We start from the raw sequence: 19,389 nt of genomic DNA, 5'->3' as shown, positions 1-19,389 counted from the left end.
AAAAGTTTTCCACATCTCTGCCATGCTAACCCTGCCCTCAAAGGAGCTGGCATTGACACAGCTGCCTTTGCGACCTCTTGCTCCTCCTCTGCCTTGGCCTTGGGCTTCCACTTGTTCCCCTGTGACATTTGGGAATGCTCTCAGTAGTGCGTCTACCAACGTGCGCTTGTACTCGCGCATCTTCCTATCACGCTCCAGTGCAGGAAGTAAGGTGGGCACATTGTCTTTGTAGCGTGGATCCAGCAGGGTGGCAACCCAGTAGTCCGCACAGGTTAAAATGTGGGCAACTCTGCTGTCGTTGCGCAGGCACTGCAGCATGTAGTCGCTCATGTGTGCCAGGCTGCCCAGGGGTAAGGACAAGCTGTCCTCTGTGGGAGGCGTATCGTCATCGTCCTGCCTTTCCCCCCAGCCACGCACCAGTGATGGACCCGAGCTGCGTTGGGTGCCACCCCGCTGTGACCATGCTTCATCCTCATCCTCCTCCACCTCCTCCTCATCCTCGTCCTCCTCGTCCTCCAGTAGTGGGCCCTGTCTGGCCACATTTGTACCTGGCCTCTGCTGTTGCCAAAAACCTCCCTCTGAGTCACTTCGAAGAGACTGGCCTGAAAGTGCTAAAAATGACCCCTCTTCCTCCTCCTCCTCCTCCTCCTCCTCCTGGGCCACCTCCTCTTGCATCATCGCCCTAAGTGTTTTCTCAAGGAGACATAGAAGTGGTATTGCAACGCTGATAACGGCGTCATCGCCACTGGCCATGTTGCTGGAGTACTCGAAACAGCGCAACAGGGCACACAGGTCTCGCATGGAGGCCCAGTCATTGGTGGTGAAGTGGTGCTGTTCTGTAGTGCGACTGACCCGTGCGTGCTGCAGCTGAAACTCCACTATGGCCTGCTGCTGCTCGCACAGTCTGTCCAGCATGTGCAAGGTGGAGTTCCACCTGGTGGGCACGTCGCATATGAGGCGGTGAGCGGGAAGGCCGAAGTTACGCTGTAGCGCAGACAGGCGAGCAGCAGCAGGATGTGAACGCCGAAAGCGCGAACAGACGGCCCGCACTTTATGCAGCAGCTCTGACATGTCGGGGTAGTTGTGTATGAACTTCTGCACCACCAAATTCAGCACATGCGCCAAGCAAGGGATGTGCGTCAAATTGGCTAGTCCCAGAGCTGCAACGAGATTTCGCCCATTATCGCACACCACCAGGCCGGGCTTGAGGCTCACTGGCAGCAACCACTCGTCGGTCTGTTGTTCTATACCCCGCCACAACTCCTGTGCGGTGTGGGGCCTGTCCCCCAAACATATGAGTTTCAGAATGGCCTGCTGACGTTTACCCCGGGCTGTGCTGAAGTTGGTGGTGAAGGTGTGTGGCTGACTGGATGAGCAGGTGGAAGAAGAGGAGGAGGAAGCCGAGAAGGAGGAGGTGGCAACAGGAGGCAAAGAATGTTGCCCTGCGATCCTTGGCGGCGGAAGGACGTGCGCCAAACAGCTCTCCGCCTGGGGCCCAGCTGCCACTACATTTACCCAGTGTGCGGTTAGGGAGATATAGCGTCCCTGGCCGTGCTTACTGGTCCACGTATCTGTGGTTAGGTGGACCTTGCCACAGATGGCGTTGCGTAGTGCACACTTGATTTTATCGGATACTTGGTTGTGCAGGGAAGGCACGGCTCTCTTGGAGAAGTAGTGGCGGCTGGGAACAACATACTGTGGGACAGCAAGCGACATGAGCTGTTTGAAGCTGTCTGTGTCCACCAGACTAAATGACAGCATTTCATAGGCCAGTAGTTTAGAAATTCTGGCATTCAGGGCCAGGGATCGAGGGTGGCTAGGTGGGAATTTACGCTTTCTCTCAAATGTTTGTGAGATGGAGAGCTGAACGCTGCCGTGTGACATGGTTGAGACGCTAGGTGACGGAGGTGGTGGTGGTGGTGTTGGTGGTACATCCCCTGTTTGCTGGGCGGCAGGTGCCAACGTTCCTCCAGAGGCGGAGGAAGAGGCCGAGGCGGCAGCAGCAGAAGAGGCCGAGGCGGCAGCAGCAGAAGAGGTAGCAGGGGGAGCCTGAGTGACTTCCTTGGTTTTAAGGTGTTTACTCCACTGCAGTTCATGCTTTGCATGCAGGTGCCTGGTCATGCAGGTTGTGCTCAGGTTCAGAACGTTAATGCCTCGCTTAAGGCTCTGATGGCACAGCGTGCAAACCACTCGGGTCTTGTCGTCAGCACATTGTTTGAAGAAGTGCCATGCCAGGGAACTCCTTGAAGCTGCCTTTGGGGTGCTCGGTCCCAGATGGCGGCGGGCAGTAGCAGGCGGAGTCTCTTGGCGGCGGGTGTTCTGCTTTTGCCCACTGCTCCCTCTTTTGCTACGCTGTTGGCTCGGTCTCACCACTGCCTCTTCCTCCGAACTGTGAAAGTCAGTGGCACGACCTTCATTCCATGTGGGGTCTAGGACCTCATCATCCCCTGCATCGTCTTCCACCCAGTCTTGATCCCTGACCTCCTGTTCAGTCTGCACACTGCAGAAAGACGCAGCAGTTGGCACCTGTGTTTCGTCATCATCAGAGACATGCTGAGGTGGTATTCCCATGTCCTCATCATCAGGAAACATAAGTGGTTGTGCGTCAGTGCATTCTATATCTTTCACCGCTGGGGAAGGGCTAGGTGGATGCCCTTGGGAAACCCTGCCAGCGGAGTCTTCAAAATGTCCGGGAGTCTTCAAAAAGCATAAGAGACTGCTGCATAACTTGAGGCTGAGACAGTTTCCCTGGTATGCATGGGGGTGATGTGACAGACTGATGGGGTTGGTTTTCAGGCGCCATCTGTGCGCTTTCTGCAGAAGACTGGGTGGGAGATAATGTGAACGTGCTGGATCCACTGTCGGCCACCCAATTGACTAATGCCTGTACCTGCTCAGGCCTTACCATCCTTAGAACGGCATTGGGCCCCACCATATATCGCTGTAAATTCTGGCGGCTACTGGGACCTGAGGTAGTTGGTACACTAGGACGTGTGGATGTGGCAGAACGGCCACGTCCTCTCCCAGCACCAGAGGGTCCACTAACACCACCACGACCATGTCCACGTCCGCGTCCCTTACTAGATGTTTTTCTCATTGTTATGGTTCACCACAACAACAAAAATATTATTTGGCCCAATGTATTGTATTCAAATTCAGCTGGATATAAATTTGAGGCCTAGTATTTAGGCGCTGGGTGACAGGTATGGGTTTAGTGACAGAATTAGACTGGGATATGCACAGTAGCGTGTGTGTGAAGTTATTCTGAATGACCCTATGTGCACCTTGAATATTATATACCCTTTTAGGGATAGATTTCAAATAGCTCTGATACAGCAGAAACCACTAAATTTTTAAATTGCTAAATTGGGAATTGTATTTCAACCCAGAACAAAAAATGTGCTTTGACGGACACTAAATAACTTTCCCAGCCACAACAGTACAGCGGTAACGAGAGATTTAGCGGGATATAAATTTGAGGCCTAGTATTTAGGCGCTGGGTGACCGGTATGGATTTACTAACAGAATTAGACTGGGATATGCACAGTAGCGTGTGTGTGAAGTTATTCTGAATGACCCTATGTGCACCTTGAATATTATATACCCTTTTAGGGATAGATTTCAAATAGCTCTGATACAGCAGAAACCACTAAATTTTTAAATTGCTAAATTGGGAATTGTATTTCAACCCAGAACAAAAAATGTGCTTTGACGGACACTAAATAACTTTCCCAGCCACAACAGGACAGCGGTAACGAGAGATTTAGCGGGATATCAATTTGAGGCCTAGTATTTAGGCGCTGGGTGACAGGTATGGGTTTAGTGACAGAATTAGACTTGGAAATGCACAGTAGCGGGTGTGTGTGAAGTTATTCTGAATGACCCTATGTGCAGCTTCAATATGATCTACCCTTTTAGGGATAGATTTCAAATAGCTCTGATATAGCAGAAACCACTAAATTATGAAATTGCTAAATTGGGAATTGTATTTCAACCCAGAACAAAAAATGTGCTTTGACGGACACTAAATAACTTTCCCAGCCACAACAGGACAGCGGTAACGAGAGATTTAGCAGGATATAAATTTGAGGCCTAGTATTTAGGCGCTGGGTGACAGGTATGGGTTTAGTGACAGAATTAGACTTGGAAATACACAGTAGCGGGTGTGTGTGAAGTTATTCTGAATGACCCAATGTGCACCTTGAATATTATATACCCTTTTAGGGATAGATTTCATATAGCTCTGATATAGCAGAAACCACTAAATTATGAAATTGCTAAATTGGGAATTGTATTTCAACCCAGAACAAAAAATGTGCTTTGACGGACACTAAATAACTTTCCCAGCCACAACAGGACAGCGGTAACGAGAGATTTAGCGGGATATAAATTTGAGGCCTAGTATTTAGGCGCTGGGTGACAGGTATGGGTTTAGTGACAGAATTAGACTTGGAAATGCACAGTAGCGTGTGTGTGAAGTTATTCTGAATGACCCTATGTGCACCTTGAATATTATATACCCTTTTAGGGATAGATTTCACATAGCTCTGATATAGCAGAAACCACTAAATTATGAAATTGCTAAATTGGGAATTGTACTTCAACCCAGAACAAAAAATGTGCTTTGACGGACACTAAATAACTTTCCCAGCCACAACAGGACAGCGGTAACGAGAGATTTAGCGGGATATAAATTTGAGGCCTAGTATTTAGGCGCTGGGTGACCGGTATGGATTTAGTGACAGAATTAGACTGGGATATGGCCAAAAAATAACCACACTATTGCTGGTTAAATGCACTTGGTGACGGGCGCAGCTTGCCCCTGATGTAGTATATGGCCAAAAAATGAACAGACTATTGCTGGTTAAATGCACTTGGTGTGATAGCTTGACCAACCACACTACTGAGGGTTAAATGCACTTGGTGACGGGCGCAGCTTGCCCCTGATGTAGTATATGGCCAAAAAATAAACAGACTATTGCTGGTTAAATGCACTTGGTGTGACAGCTTCACCCTGATGTAGGCTTTAGCCAAAAAACAACCACACCATTGAGGGTTAAATGCACTTGGTCGCAGCTTGGATGCACTTGGTCGCAGCACCGCACAAGACACAAAATGGCCGCCGATCACCCCAGAAAAAAGTGACTGACAAACGGTCTGGGCAGCCTAAAAACAGTGAGTGAGCATTTGAATTTCAGCAGCTCAATGATGCACAGCTGCAGATCGATCGATTAATCAAGTGAAGTCCTTTGGAGGAGTTAATCTGCCTAATCTCGCCCTACTGTCGCATCCGCAACCTCTCCCTACGCTAATCAGAGCAGAGTGACGGGCGGCGCTATGTGACTCCAGCTTAAATAGAGGCTGGGTCACATGGTGCTCTGGCCAATCACAGCCATGCCAATAGTAGGCATGGCTGTGACGGCCTCTTGGGGCAAGTAGTATGACGCTTGTTGATTGGCTGCTTTGCAGCCTTTCAAAAAGCGCCAAGAAAGCGTCACAAAAGCGCCAAGAAAGCGACGAACACCGAACCCGAACCCAGACTTTTACGAAAATGTCCGGGTTCGGGTCCGTGTCACGGACACCCCAAAATTCGGTACGAACCCGAACTATACAGTTCGAGTTCGCTCATCCCTAGTCAGGAAGAAAAAAACTCTCTGCATGCTATCAGTGGTGCTCCCCCTCCTCGCCTCCTGATTGCTCCTCTCCTGCAGCCTCCAAGTAGAAAGGTAAGTGACCAATCTGTGTTTGTTATGTGTGTGTATATATCTATATATAGGCTGCGTCATAAGAGAGCGTGGCCAAAGGCTTGTATTCTGTGAAAAGGAGCATGCACAAAAAAAAATTCAGACCTCCTGATGGCCAACTCATAAAGGTTTGTATTTTTCATGGGATATCAAGTCTGGATGAGGGCATGGCCTTCACAAATAGGTGGTCTTTTAGTGGGATTTCACTGGATTTCACCTACTTTGGTATTTTACTCTAGTAATGTGCTAACAATGTGTCTTCACATTTTGAAGGAGTCTTAAGAAATGTCTGAGCTCTTGTTCTACAGGATCCTAAATTATACAATATCAAGAGGGATCTCTGAGCATGTAATATTAATATTATCGTCATGTATAATTGAGTAACAAGGCTCCAGATCATATGTAGGAGATGTATACCGGTCCTGGAACAGTTAGCTCTAAGATCAGACTGTGCAAGCAAGGAGGTGAAGTCCCTGGAGGTTAGGACAGAAGAGTAAGTGAAGGTTTTATAGTATATACCAGCTGTTCGGAAGAAAGGCCTGGAAAATACACTCTGCCTTTATATACAGTTTGTTTTAGTAATTATAGCGGCTGACAGCATACAAGCCAAAAAGGTATACCAACTCCGTACATCATACCCGTGTATAATATATGACTCCTCTTAATAATTCATGATAGTGAATTATTAGATAAAAAATATTACAGTATGTCTCCATATAGCTATCATTAACCACATTAGCCACAAATTTCACACCTCATTTGCTCCAAACACAAGTGCTTGCAGCTGACTTTTCCCACATTAGGGCTGCATAAAATATCTACACTGTAGACAGGCCAATTACTAGTGCCAATGGAGTAATCAGCACCAAATGCATCTGCCCAAATCATGTTTCCACCGCACAGATTTAATTATTGTGCTACACACATAACAGTATCCATAAATTTATTAACCTCACATAGTGGATACTGTAACCGTAGAGGCAAGTGTATCTGCTAAGGCAGCGCTCATACAAATATGCCAGTTACTAAGAGTCATTTTAAAGGGGTCGACCCATCTAGCACATTGATGGGATATTTTTAGGATATGCCATCGAAGTCAGATAGTCTGGGACCCGCACCTATCTCCAGAATGGGGCCCCAGGGGTGAAGAGAGAGAAGCTGTGCATGTGCAGTCCCTTCTATTCACTGCTATGAGAGTTCCAAAAATAGTCAAGCACCGCCTCGGCCATTTCCGGCAGCCCCATAGCGGTGACAGGAGAGGTGGCCATGCTCGCATGGTGCACTATTTTTTCACCGCTATGGGACTTCCAAAAGACAAGTGTGCTCGCTTGGCTATTTTCAGAACCCTCCTAGCAACAAATTGATAGCACATAACACATGCATGTTGTGCTCTCCTTCATTTTGGGGGTCCTGCAGAGATGGGACCTGCACAGGGTTGCCAACCAGAATTTTTCTTTTTTCTGGACAACTTATGCTAAAATCACAAACAGCCTACATTTTTTACGGACAAATTGGAAAACCATAATGAATGATTAAGATTATAAGTAATCCATGTCTATCGCTCAATATCATTACCAGCATTTATTGTCAGCTTTAGAATCATGATAGTCACCACCAAAATAATCATGGACACACCAATTTTTTATCACAGACACAGGAAAAAAAAAGTCACCTATTATTATAGACTGTCCAGAAATTTCTGAATGGTTGGCAACTCTGGACCCGTACCTATCGGACGTTGAGGGCATATCCTATCGATATGTCATCAATGTCCCAGATAGGCCAACCAATTTAAAGGGATTGTACCATGAGAACCATTTTACAGTTTTCAAACCAGCACTTGGATCTGAGTACTTTTGTAATTGCGTGTAATTAAAAATGTAGTATTCAATAAAATGCATCTGCTGTGTGTTCTCTTTCTTATTTCTCTGTCCACCTCAATGGAGACGCACATGCTTAGTTCCATGCTTCAACTGCCTCCTCAGCTGTGATAGGGAGAGAACTGCCTCAGAAAGGACATGCCCTTTGCCCACTGCAGAAAGGACACTTCCCATGAGCTGACAGCTTCATATGAATCTAGCAGAGCAACTGGAGCAATGAATATGGAGATATATGGATCCATGTGAGGTACAGGGCTGGTTCTAGCTTTGTTAGAAAGGGATTTTCATGTACTATATGTTTTCTGATTTTCATTTTTTACATTTATCATGGGATAACCACTTTAAAGGCTATGGACACCTTGAGTGGCAATTTTTTATGATTATGATTGCATTTTACTCATTTGAGGCAAAAAAAAATATTTTCAATTGGTCTTTATTAAAAATATTGAGCCATTCTGACACAAAGGGTTTGTCTTTAAGAATAGTACTATCACTTTCACTTTGTGCTGGTCATCTAATAAACCTTATCTCTAAATTACTCATAAACACTTATCTAAGCCACATTCCTATTAGAAAGATAAGAATTGAGCTATAATGAGTAGTGATGAGCAGCAGGGGCAATATTCAAATTTGTGATATTTCGCGAATATTTGGGCGAATAGTCGCCATATATTTGCAAATTTGAGAATTCGTTATCTCCAGTCATTATTTTCTTGATTGCGAAAATCGGCAATTGAAAAATGTGTGATAAAAATTTGCATTACGAAAATTCGCAATCAACACTACTCCTAAAGTCAAAGATATTGCAGCCTTCTCATTGGCCCACAAGCTAGAAGCAGGGAGGGATCATGTGAACTGATTAAAAATAATCTCAAATATTCAAAATTACGAATATATATCACTATATTCTAAATATTTGCAAATTCTCTAAGTGCCGATATTCGAGATAAAATTTTGCAATTCGAATATTCGTGATCAACACTAATAATGAGTGTTAAGAGGTCAGACTTCTGAGATACAGAGCCATCAGCTAAGCTGCCTGATGAACAGTGAAAATTCAGTGCGTGTTAACAGAGAAACTCAAGGTTGCACAGAGACAGGGGCTCAAAATTTTGAATAAAGACCAAATGGAAAAATTATTTTAGCTGAAAATGACTACAATACAATATTCTTTAAAAAAAATTGCCCTCAAAGGTGTACATAGCCTTTAAGCTCTTGGCCCTATTCAAAATCTGTATTTGGTGTTATTATATAACTGGTGTTATAGTTAAAGGGATATGCCAGTTATTAGTAGTTATCCTATATACCAGGTCTCAGCAACCTTTGGCACTCCAGCTGCTTATGAAACTACAACTCCCAGCATGCAAACATGCTTGGCTGCTCTTCTAACTACAATAGAAGTGAATGAAGCATTCTGGGAAATGTAGTTTCTGAAGAGCTGGAAAGCAGGAGGTTGCTGACTCCTACTATATACACTCCATTCATATGGAGGTCATATAGTAACTCCGTTTTCATGATCAACTGGGGTCTAAATGATTAAACCAGCATCAAATCTAACAGTTATACCCTATCCAATGGATTTGTTTTAGAATTTTACAAAAAGTTGGATGAAGAAAATAATAAAAAAGTTTGTCTTGTCAGATACTGCGTGTGAATGTTTTACGAGTTTCTCTAGTGAAGACCTAATATTAAATAGTCCTGTGAATTCTGTTGGCTTTCGATCTTCAGTGCTGTATTATTTATAGTCATTTGCTTTTACCTTTCTAAGCCGTTACTATCTTGCAAAACCGTTCCCCAGGATCATAAATAAATGAAAATTGATCTATGCAACAATAGAATGAATATTCCTAACAATTCCCCCAAAGTAATGTCTAATTTATTCGAGTCGTAACACTAGCACGTTAGTTATAAGTGATAACACATGCTTTTTATACCTGTAGTAACATTTTCTCTGTTTCAAATATCTATTCCATCTCTCTGCTTAATCTAGACTGTGTGGCTACAATACACGTGGAAGGCTTTTCTTTACTCGGTAATCTCTCAGGCGGCCATACTGAATTTTTTGGAAACCTAAGTAGGAGAAGAGGCTGGCTACTTACCTACTACAGTCTGACACATCCCTAAAAGACAAATAGTCCATTTCACTTTGCAAAATATGTATGTTCTCTCACTGTTATAACTGCCACAGAAAACTGATAGAGGCATGATTCTCTCACTGTTATAACTTCCAGGGAGGTTAAAGGGGTTGTATCATCTTGGACATTGGGGGCATATTGTTAGGATAAAAACCCAATTTCTGATAGGTGCAGGTCCCATAGGGTGGGGCTGCCTTCGCTCTTATGTAAGCCCCATAGAAGTGAATGGAGTGGTGGCCACAATTGCACCGTGCACTTCCTATTCGTTTTAATGGGAATTGAGAAAATAGCCAAGTGCGCCTCTCGGCTACTTTCAGCAATCCCATAGAAATGAATAGAGGGCGGCTGCGCATGCACTTTGCTCGCTCCATTCTTGGGTGTAGGTCTCAGAAATTGGGGGCATACCTTAGAGATATGCCTCCAATGTCCAAGATGATACAAGCCCTTAAAGGATCGTCTTGATGAGTAATGGCATAGTCCCATACAAGCTAACATGACTGACAAATGTTGCTGTCAAACAGCTACTTCTGCTGGGATTCGTTGGTTGACTGCTAAGAGCTTAATGGCTTCTATGGTTCACTGTATGGTTAATAATAATGCTAAAGGTTAAGGTTATGGTTCATTATTAAATCTGTTGAAGTGTGTATTGTGATGCTAACTGTGGTCTATATACAGTACTATATGACTCAAAAAGGTTATGTATGGGAGGAAAAAGTTAACCGGCGGTCTTTAGTGTTAGGCTACTTTCACACTAGCGGCATCCTTCTTCGGCAGCCTGTTCTGGAGGGTGAACTGAACAGCCTGGCCGATCCGTGCTGCCACTAGTGCACGCGTGCCGCCGGAGGTCCACTCAGGTCCCTCTGACATGTCTTAGTTTTGTTCCGGCCGCCTCTCGGCATGTTTGCCGTGCTGCCGCGTGCACTAGCAGCAGCACGGATCCGGCAGGCTGTTCACCCGCCAGAACAGGCTGCCGGAGAAGGCTGCCGCTAGTGTGAAAGTAGCCTAACACTAAAGACTGCCGGATAACTATTTACACCCATACATAACCTTTTTGAGTTATATAGTACTGTATATTATGTATGGGAGGAAATAGATAACAGGCAGTCTTTAGTGTTAGGCTACTTTCACACTAGCGGCAGCCTTCTCCGGCAGCCTGTTCCGGCGGGTGAACAGCCTGCCGGATCCGTGCTGCCGCTAGTGCACGCGTGCCGCCGGAGGCCTACTCCTACCCCATTGACTATAATGGGGGCGGGCCAGAGTTCCGGCGACAGCACAGCAAATATGCCGAGAGGCGGCTGGAATAAAACTGACATGTCAATATGAAAGTAGCCTAACACTAAAGACTGCCAGTTAACTATTTCCTCCCATACATACATATATAGTACTGTGTATAGACCATAGTTAGCATCACAATACACACTTCAACAGATTTAATAATGAACCATAACATTAACCCTTTAGCAGTGAACAGCCTGCTGGAGAAAGCTGACGCTGGTGTGAAAGTAGCCTTAGTTGTCGGGTAATGGGCTGGTCCCCTTTTCCTCTTGGTAAGGAGTCTGCTTATAAGTAAGCTAGAGTGAAGGCCTGTTTCATGTGTGCTCCTGTTACGTAGGCCAAGATAGAAGCCTTCTCCAGGAAAACACTGTTCAGGAGAGTGAAAACTGCCATAAAAGCAACTGTTCTAAGGATTAACCTCTGAAAGAAAGAAGCATTGAATTACTGGAGAAGACTGAGAACCATAAGGGCTTTGCTTGGACTGAGACACTAAAGGTAACGCACGATTATTGCTTTGGACTTGACTGCATGTGGTTATGGTTTATTGCTTCTGGCACCCACCACAGTACTAAGATAGCCTGGTCATCCGATCTAGGACTGCAGTTGGGCACTGCAGAGAAATATCAAGAGATTGCAAGCCTTCAGTCATTTGGGAAGATTGTTAGTACTAATAGAGAGAGACTTAGAGGGGACAATCTAATTGCCTATGTTCTATACAAAGCCTTTGGGATAAGCCTACTCTGTGGAATACTTGAGAACTGTGCCTACTACTCATTTGTACTTTAAACCTCCATCATCTATTCAGTAAAAGAGAGAGAGACTCTATTCTTAATACAACCAAGCTGGCCTGGTCATTGGTCTCCATTACCAAGCAGATCCTCCATCTCCTGCCTTGCACCCCGCTACTCATTTAACATCAAGGGCACCCGAACCATCACCAGACACAAAGTCCAGGGTGTGTCCTGAGGGGGAGAAGGACTCTGCTCCTATATACACTGCAAGCATTGTCTGGGAGAGCCCTGGAGCAGGGTTAGCCATCTTAGTCTCACTTCCTTCTGGGATTCGCGTCCCCACCTATCCCATGGTTGAACTTTATGGACTTATGTCTTTGTTCAACAGTTTTAACTATGTAACTATGTAACCGTGAGGACTTTATCCACCCTCAACCACATCCACTACCACCACTCACATCCTCTCCACTACCACCCATGGCCTCACCCTGCAGGACAGAGCACTGCACTTCCTGTTACATAGAGTAAAGGCAGAATAAGCCTATATTCTCAACTCTAAACCTGTGGTATGTGTTCCCCAGTGGGTGAATGCCATGTCTCTAGAGGGTACAGTACTTGCCCTGTCCTAATACTGTTTCTAATATGCAACCCAGTGCATGAATATAGCATTGGCGGTACCCTGGTTAGGGGGTACACGGCTTAGAAAATCTGTGAAACACTGGTCTAGCACTACCACAACGTCAGCTTTTCACTATAAAAACCATGTCGGCTTCTGTCAATGGTCAGGGAAAGTCACAGTAATTTTCTGCCCCATAAAGAAGCGAAGTTTGTGGTAAATGCTCCAATAAAACAGTAGTTTAGGGTGAAATGTGAGGAACTCCCTGGTGCCTTGAAGCCCTTGCCTAATTGTGCTCAGAGCTTTAAAAAAGACTACACATGCAGATGTGTCAATGCCAGATGTGTCAATGCTTTCCATTATCTAAATTTGGTTAAGAATTCCAGTTTCTCACAAAACAACTGCAGTGCAATATTGTAAACGGCTAGCAAATGTTATGACAGGCTGCAATGCACAACATAGCCACTGGGTGGTTGGTACATATAACATAGACATATTGTGAGTATTGTGAAATCATTCTTTTTTAAAGCTTAACTATCCATTTTTCTGTTCTCAAAGTCAGTGGATAGTAGGGTGTCTTGCTGCTGAGACCACCAGCAATCAGCAATAATCTGTCAAGGAACTTGGCAGCAATGTTCAATTCCCCTGCAGTGCCCCCACAGGAAAAATGAAGTATTACATACCACTAACTGAAAGCCAATGGGATGCAATTCATCAGTGTGTGAGGTGCACGGGAAAGACACTTTTTGTAGCCATTTCTTCTCTAATAGATAGAAGTTCCAAATGAAGGACTCCTCATATTTTTTCTAAACAGATAACCCTATAACACTAAAAAAATTAATTGACAGTTTAGTTGAGTTGACTACAGTTGTACATGAATTGAGATCTAGTGCATGGATGACTTTCCTCAAAGTGCACCTATGTGATGAGTATTAGTGTCACTTACCATATTCCCTATCAGTTGTATGGTCTCTGTTAATATTACTGAAGGATTTTCCAGTACTTATTTTCCAGACCCAATCACTGTTATTGAGTGCTTTCCAATCGCAAAAGTCATACTCAAAGTCACAAGTGTTCAAGTTTCCTGCAGAAAATAGATGCACATGATTAGTCAATATTAAGGTGCCAACATAGATACCACAGCTATAGCAGATGTGCTTTTGTTTAGTATTTTTATTTATTTTTGTGATTTAGAGTTTCACATAATCCAGGTTTTGGCAAATACAAATACCATTAAATCAATTTGTGGCCTTGCAGATGATAGACTGATCCTACCCTAAATCTAAAGCAATAGTCAGTATTTTCCATAGATTATATATTTGTGACAAATTCACTAAAATTACTCGCTCCAAATAGCAAATCTGCCTTTAGAATTTCTAAATATCTCACACTGTGCAGTAAAATGAAGGATTTCTTCCAATATACTGCTAATACATAAGTCTGTAGTGTCCAAAAAAAAAACTGCTTCAGTATGCTATCCCTATTTTTTGCAGACTGTACACTGACCTATTCATTTCTATGGGGGCATGCACACATCAGTATTTTTGGCAGATCTGTGTGGCCGTGCCCTTTTGTTTTTTTTTCAGTACATAGGAGTTTGTTTTCTGTATGGTTATTCAAATAATTTGTGGGGGTTTTGGAATACATGAGGCTTTTTTTTTATTTTTTGTATTTTTTATTTCAAATTTTTTAAATCTGGTAATATGCAAAAATAAAAAAAGGGGGGAGTTTAAAAATGTTGTCCCCTTTCTTTATGGTCATTTTTATATACGGGATATATGCAGTGACCCAGTGGATCCCTGATTGGAGTCAAGAAGGATTTATTTCCCCTAAAATGAGGAAAATTAGCTTTCACCTCATGAGGTTCATACCTTCCTCTGGATCAACTTGTAGGATAACAGGCTGAACTAGATGGATGGATGTCTTTTTCAGCCTTACAAACTATGGTAATATGTTATTAAAGGGTTAATATTAATATAGAGGTAAAAGCTACCAGAAGAGCAGCCAATCTGAGTGACTACCCCTGAGAGAAAGAGAACAGACATTCATAGATGGTTAGGAACTATTTTCAAGACTATGCTGGACAGACAGTAAGGTAAATGCTTGTTCATGCCAACAGACTTTACTGCATGTGGAAAGGGTTAGTTGCCTCCAGCACCTACTACACATTTGAGATGGACTGGCCATCCAGATCTAAGTTCTGCACCCTGCAGACTAGGCATTGTAGAATGTGTTAATGAGAATGGAATTGCACATCTGCAATAATTTGGGAAGATTGTAAAGTGTATCTAGAGAGAGACTCGAGGAGGATTACTACCATATTTTCTCCTGTCTATACACAGCTATTGGGAAGAGCCTACTCTGTAATATACCTCAGAACTGTGATACTGCTGATATATGTACTGCAACTCCCATCATCTATTCAGTAAAGAAAGACTTAATTAATTAAAATCAAATTGGCCTGGTCATTGACTTCACCGTCATCTGTCGGCCCTACCTCTATTCTCCTGCATTGCACCCCATTGCTTGTCTAATATCAAGGGAACCCCAGCCACCATCAGGCTGGAACCCCAAGATCCAGGGTATACCCTGAGGGAAAGAAGAGATGTGCCCATCCAGTCACTGCATTGAGCACTGTGTATACAGCCATTAGGAAGGCAGGTACAGTAATAAACCATGTCTTGCTTCTCTATGGGGAGCTTGGCTGTCACTGACCTTTGGTACAGCTGTACAATATCAATGCAGCTGCAAACTCAGCAAGGACATACAGGAATGTCTGATGGTCTGCAAGTACTACATGAATCCTAATTGTATGGCAATTTTATATTATACAGCACTGTTATTAAATTACTATGTAGGGGACTGTTAGCTGGGCTTTATATGTTGGTATTATATCAGCACCATTTTTATAGATTAGGCATTGTGTGGCACCATTTCTGTACAATGTTATTTTGTGGAGACTGGTGGTGGTAGTGGCATGCTGTAAAACGGCTATTTAGGTAATTTGTAAAAGTGTCCTTTTTTAGCCCGATCTATGGCACTGTTAGGTGGACACCGTAACTGTATTTATTAGACACTGTGTGGCTATTTGTACATTTATGACTGTACACTCTTTGGGAGTGGGCATTAATAGAAAGCACCAACCAACATAAGGTCAGCCATACATTCTAAGGCCTCATTCACACAGCCGTTGTTTGGGTCCGCATCCAAGCCGCATTTTTTGGAGCTCGGATGCGAACCCATTCACTTCAATAGGCCCGCAAAAGATGCGGACAGCACTTTGTTGCTCTGTTCCGTGGTCCCACAAAAAAGATAGAACATGTCCTCTTCTTGTCCATTTTGTGGCCAAGAATAGGCATTTCTATCATGGGCCACCGTTCTGCAAATTGCAGAATGCACAAGTCCGGCATCCATGTTTTGCAGATCCGCAGTTTGCTCGTCCCCGTCCCCACCTGCTATTGGCCCCTCCCCCTGACAGCGGATGTTTTCATCCGTGTAAAGGTAGAAGCAGCAGTGGCGGTGCAGGCACCAGGAGCAGCATAGGGAGCTGAAAGTGGGGTAAGTATATTCCTTTTGAGGGTCCCGGCGCATGGGGTATGATGTTGGATAACCCCTTTAATGCTTCCAGGGAAGAGCTGCTCCTTAACTCACAACGCAATTCAACACGGCACAATTTGTACAAAATCAGAAGCCTATGACTATACAGTATATTTCTATACAAAGGTATTTCCATTAATTAATGTCATTATCCTTTACAGTATATTCCAGATTAATGGTGAGTAACTCAGATTGCAACATACTGGGAATTGTTAGATCTTTATCTCTACCATAACCGCAGTCATTTGGAAATTCACTCATTGATGCATCCTTGAAGCGTGGTCCATTGGAAGAGCTTCCAGAATAGTCTTTGCATCCTGCGCATCTGAAATCATCCAAGCGAATGAACCCCCGGATGTTCCTTACCGTTCCTTCAAAAGCAAGCTTTAGATAAAAGTGACAATAGTTTAATTATTGTGATGCTTCTATCTGCAGTATACATATGTCCATTTCACGTACAGGGCAGGCATTAAATGGGTTGTACAGGATTACACGACAGTTGTTTTTCTCGGCCTCCATTCCGTTATTTTTTTTGCGGATAGGATGGGGACCCATTCATTTCAATGGGTCAGCAAAAAAATGCTGATAGCTCATCCGTTTGTGTTCCGTGTCCGTTGTCGGTGTTTCCCTTCAGCAAAAAAAAAAAATAGTGCATGTCCTACTTTTTTCACATTTGTGGACAAGGATAGGCATTTATTACAAGGGATCTGTGGAAAAAAAAGGATCCTTAAAAAAAAAAAGGATGCCGCATCCGTTTTTTTTTTGGGGCGGACGCAAACAACTGTCGTGTGCATGAGGCCTTAGAAGAACATGACTGCTTTCTTCCAAAAACAGCACCACACCTGTGCTGCAAAGCCACACACCACCTATGGATGGGGAGTTTTAGTAAAAATTAGCCATGATTTTCTATTCTTAAACAAACCAATAAAAAGAAATGGTGAATATTAAAATGTTCCCTTTCGTTTAATGGTCAAACAAATAAAGAATCATTTGAGCAGATCAATATCTAATTAAGACAGCAATTTAGTGCTCATTATGAGTTCATTTATTTAAAACCTAAAGAAAATCAAAGCAAGAAATATGGAAACAAATTAATTAAATGGGTTTTCCAGGATTTTCAATTAAAGGGGTTGTTTCACTAGCAAATTGAATTTATCATGTAGACAAGGTTAATACAAGACACTTACTAATGTATTGTGATTGTTCATATTGCCTCTTTTGCTGGTTTAATTCATTTTTCTAACACATTATACACTGCTCGTGCTCGTTTCCATGGTTACGACCACCCTGCAATCCATCAGTGGTGGCCGTGATTGCACACTATAGGAAAAAACACCGCCCTCTCTGGTGGCCGGGACCGTTGGAGGGCAAATAAGAACACATGTTCAGCAGCTCCTGCCTTCCCTGGAAACGAGCAGTATATAATGCAGCCAGCAAACGAGGCAAAATGGATAATCACAATACATTAGTAAGTGCCTTGTATTAACTTTCTCTGCATAATAAATGCCATTTACTGAAGTGAGAGAACCCCTTTAATGCACACTTGCCGGAGGTCGCAGATTCCCCTTAAATTTCTCTTGGAACTTTATAAAACATTGATGCTAAGGGTAAAAAAACTGAGGGGGCAGCAATTGGCTTGACATTTTTTTTTATTTTGAAATAATTTTTAAATTTGTCTTAAAGGGGTTATCCGAGAGTATAAAAAGCCCCCCCCCCCATATGCTTGGCCTCCCACACTCAATATACTTACATGGCTCCCCGCTCCATGCACCGCTCCTGGTCCCCACGCCACCACCGCTGCTGCTTCTCCCTGTGCCTGGATGAAAACATCCGGTGTCAGGGGGGAGCAGCCAATGGCAGGTGGGGACAGAGATGAGCCATCCTAGCGTCACCCGCGGTGCTGGGGAGGCTCGTCCCCGTCCGCCATTGGCTGCCCCCATCCTCGCACGGGGAGAAGCTGCAGTGGTGGTGCGGGGACCAGGAGCGGTGCGGGGAGCCAGGTAAGTATATTCAGTGTTGGGGGCCTGGCATGTAGGGGAGCTTTTTATACTCTTGGATAACCCCTTTAATTGCAATCAATCACCAAAAAGCTCAAAGTTGTCAGATATATAGATATTTCAAGAGGAGTAATTAGCAAAATTACATCTGTGATTGTTCTTGGAACAAAATAATATTTTAGGACATGTTCACTTTTGAGCACAATTTCACCTACAAATAAAGTGACATAACTTAAAGAGGTTTTCTGGGCTTTAAATATTGATAACCCATACTCAGGGTAGTTTAGCAATATCAGATCAGTGGGGGTCCGACACCTCCGCCGATCAGCTGTATGAAGGGAAGGCGCGCGCAGTCTCCCTTCTCTCTTCCTGCTGGCTGCTATGTCTATGGCGAGCAGGAAGAGAGAAGGGGGACAACACTGCTTGTGCCTTCCCGTCATACAGACACCCGGCACCCCCACCGATCTGTCCGTCTCCATGCCTGGCATCACATTTGTTAAGTGTTTAGACGCTTTTTCCTCCTAGTCCAACAAGGGATTATGGTTTAGCTAAAATGGGGCATGGATTTGTGACTATACATTGCCTGGTGTAAAGACTATGCGCATCTGAAAGCAAATCGACCAGTTCAAGCTCTTTGCAGACATCGCCCCTGCCGAGATTCGGTGAGATTTAGGCCCCTTTCACACGGGCGAGAATTCCGTGCGGGTGCAATACGTGAGGTGAACGCATTGCACCCGCACTAAATCCAGACCCATTCACTTCAATGGGGCTGTGCAGATGAGCGGCGATTTTCACACATCACTTGTGCGTTGCGTGAAAATCGCAGCAGGTTCTGTATTTTCACGCAACGCAGGCCCCATAGAAATAAATGGGGCTGCATGAAAATCGCATAGCATCCGCAATCAAGTGCAGATGCAATGCGATTTTCACGCATGGCTGCTAGGAGATGATGTTAGTAAATTGATAAAAGTCAATTCACTGTATTATTTTCCCTTATAACATGGTTATAAAGGAAAGTAATAGCATTCTTAATACAGAATGCTTACTAAAATGTTGATTGAGGGGTTAAAAAAATAATTAACTCACCTCATCCTCTTGTTCTCGCAGCCGGCATCGTCTTCTTTCTTCTTCTTTCAGGACCTGCAAAAGGACCTTTGATGACGTAATCGTGCTCACGTCAGCACAGGTCCTGCTGAATGAAGATAGAAGATCCTTCTATCTTCATTCAGCAGGACCTGCACTGATGTCCCCGAGCTGATGTCACCGAGCTCACCACGTGATGAGCGCGATTACGTCATCAAAGGTCCTTTTGCAGGTCCTGAAAGAAGAAGAAAGAAGACGATGCTGCTGCGAGAACATTAGCATTCTGTATTAAGAATGCTATTATTTTCCCTTATAACCATGTTATAAGGGA

General features: G+C 44.0%; 1 protein-coding gene across 1 annotated transcript in view; it reads right to left on the bottom strand.

Moving 5' to 3' along the window:
- The window catches only part of MALRD1 (MAM and LDL receptor class A domain containing 1), a 500,726-nt gene that overhangs the window by 441,533 nt on the left and 39,804 nt on the right, over positions 1-19,389 (bottom strand). Inside the window, exons 5-6 of the mRNA XM_044295614.1 lie at positions 16,182-16,362; positions 13,328-13,465 (exon numbers count right to left, since the gene is read on the bottom strand). Coding sequence (XP_044151549.1) covers positions 13,328-13,465; positions 16,182-16,362 — 319 coding nt within the window. The remainder of the gene's footprint in view (positions 1-13,327; positions 13,466-16,181; positions 16,363-19,389) is intronic.

Source organism: Bufo gargarizans, chromosome 5 (assembly GCF_014858855.1).
Source record: "Bufo gargarizans isolate SCDJY-AF-19 chromosome 5, ASM1485885v1, whole genome shotgun sequence".
In the NCBI taxonomy this organism is placed as follows: domain Eukaryota; kingdom Metazoa; phylum Chordata; class Amphibia; order Anura; family Bufonidae; genus Bufo; species Bufo gargarizans.
This window is presented reverse-complemented; position numbering and strand designations above follow the sequence as displayed.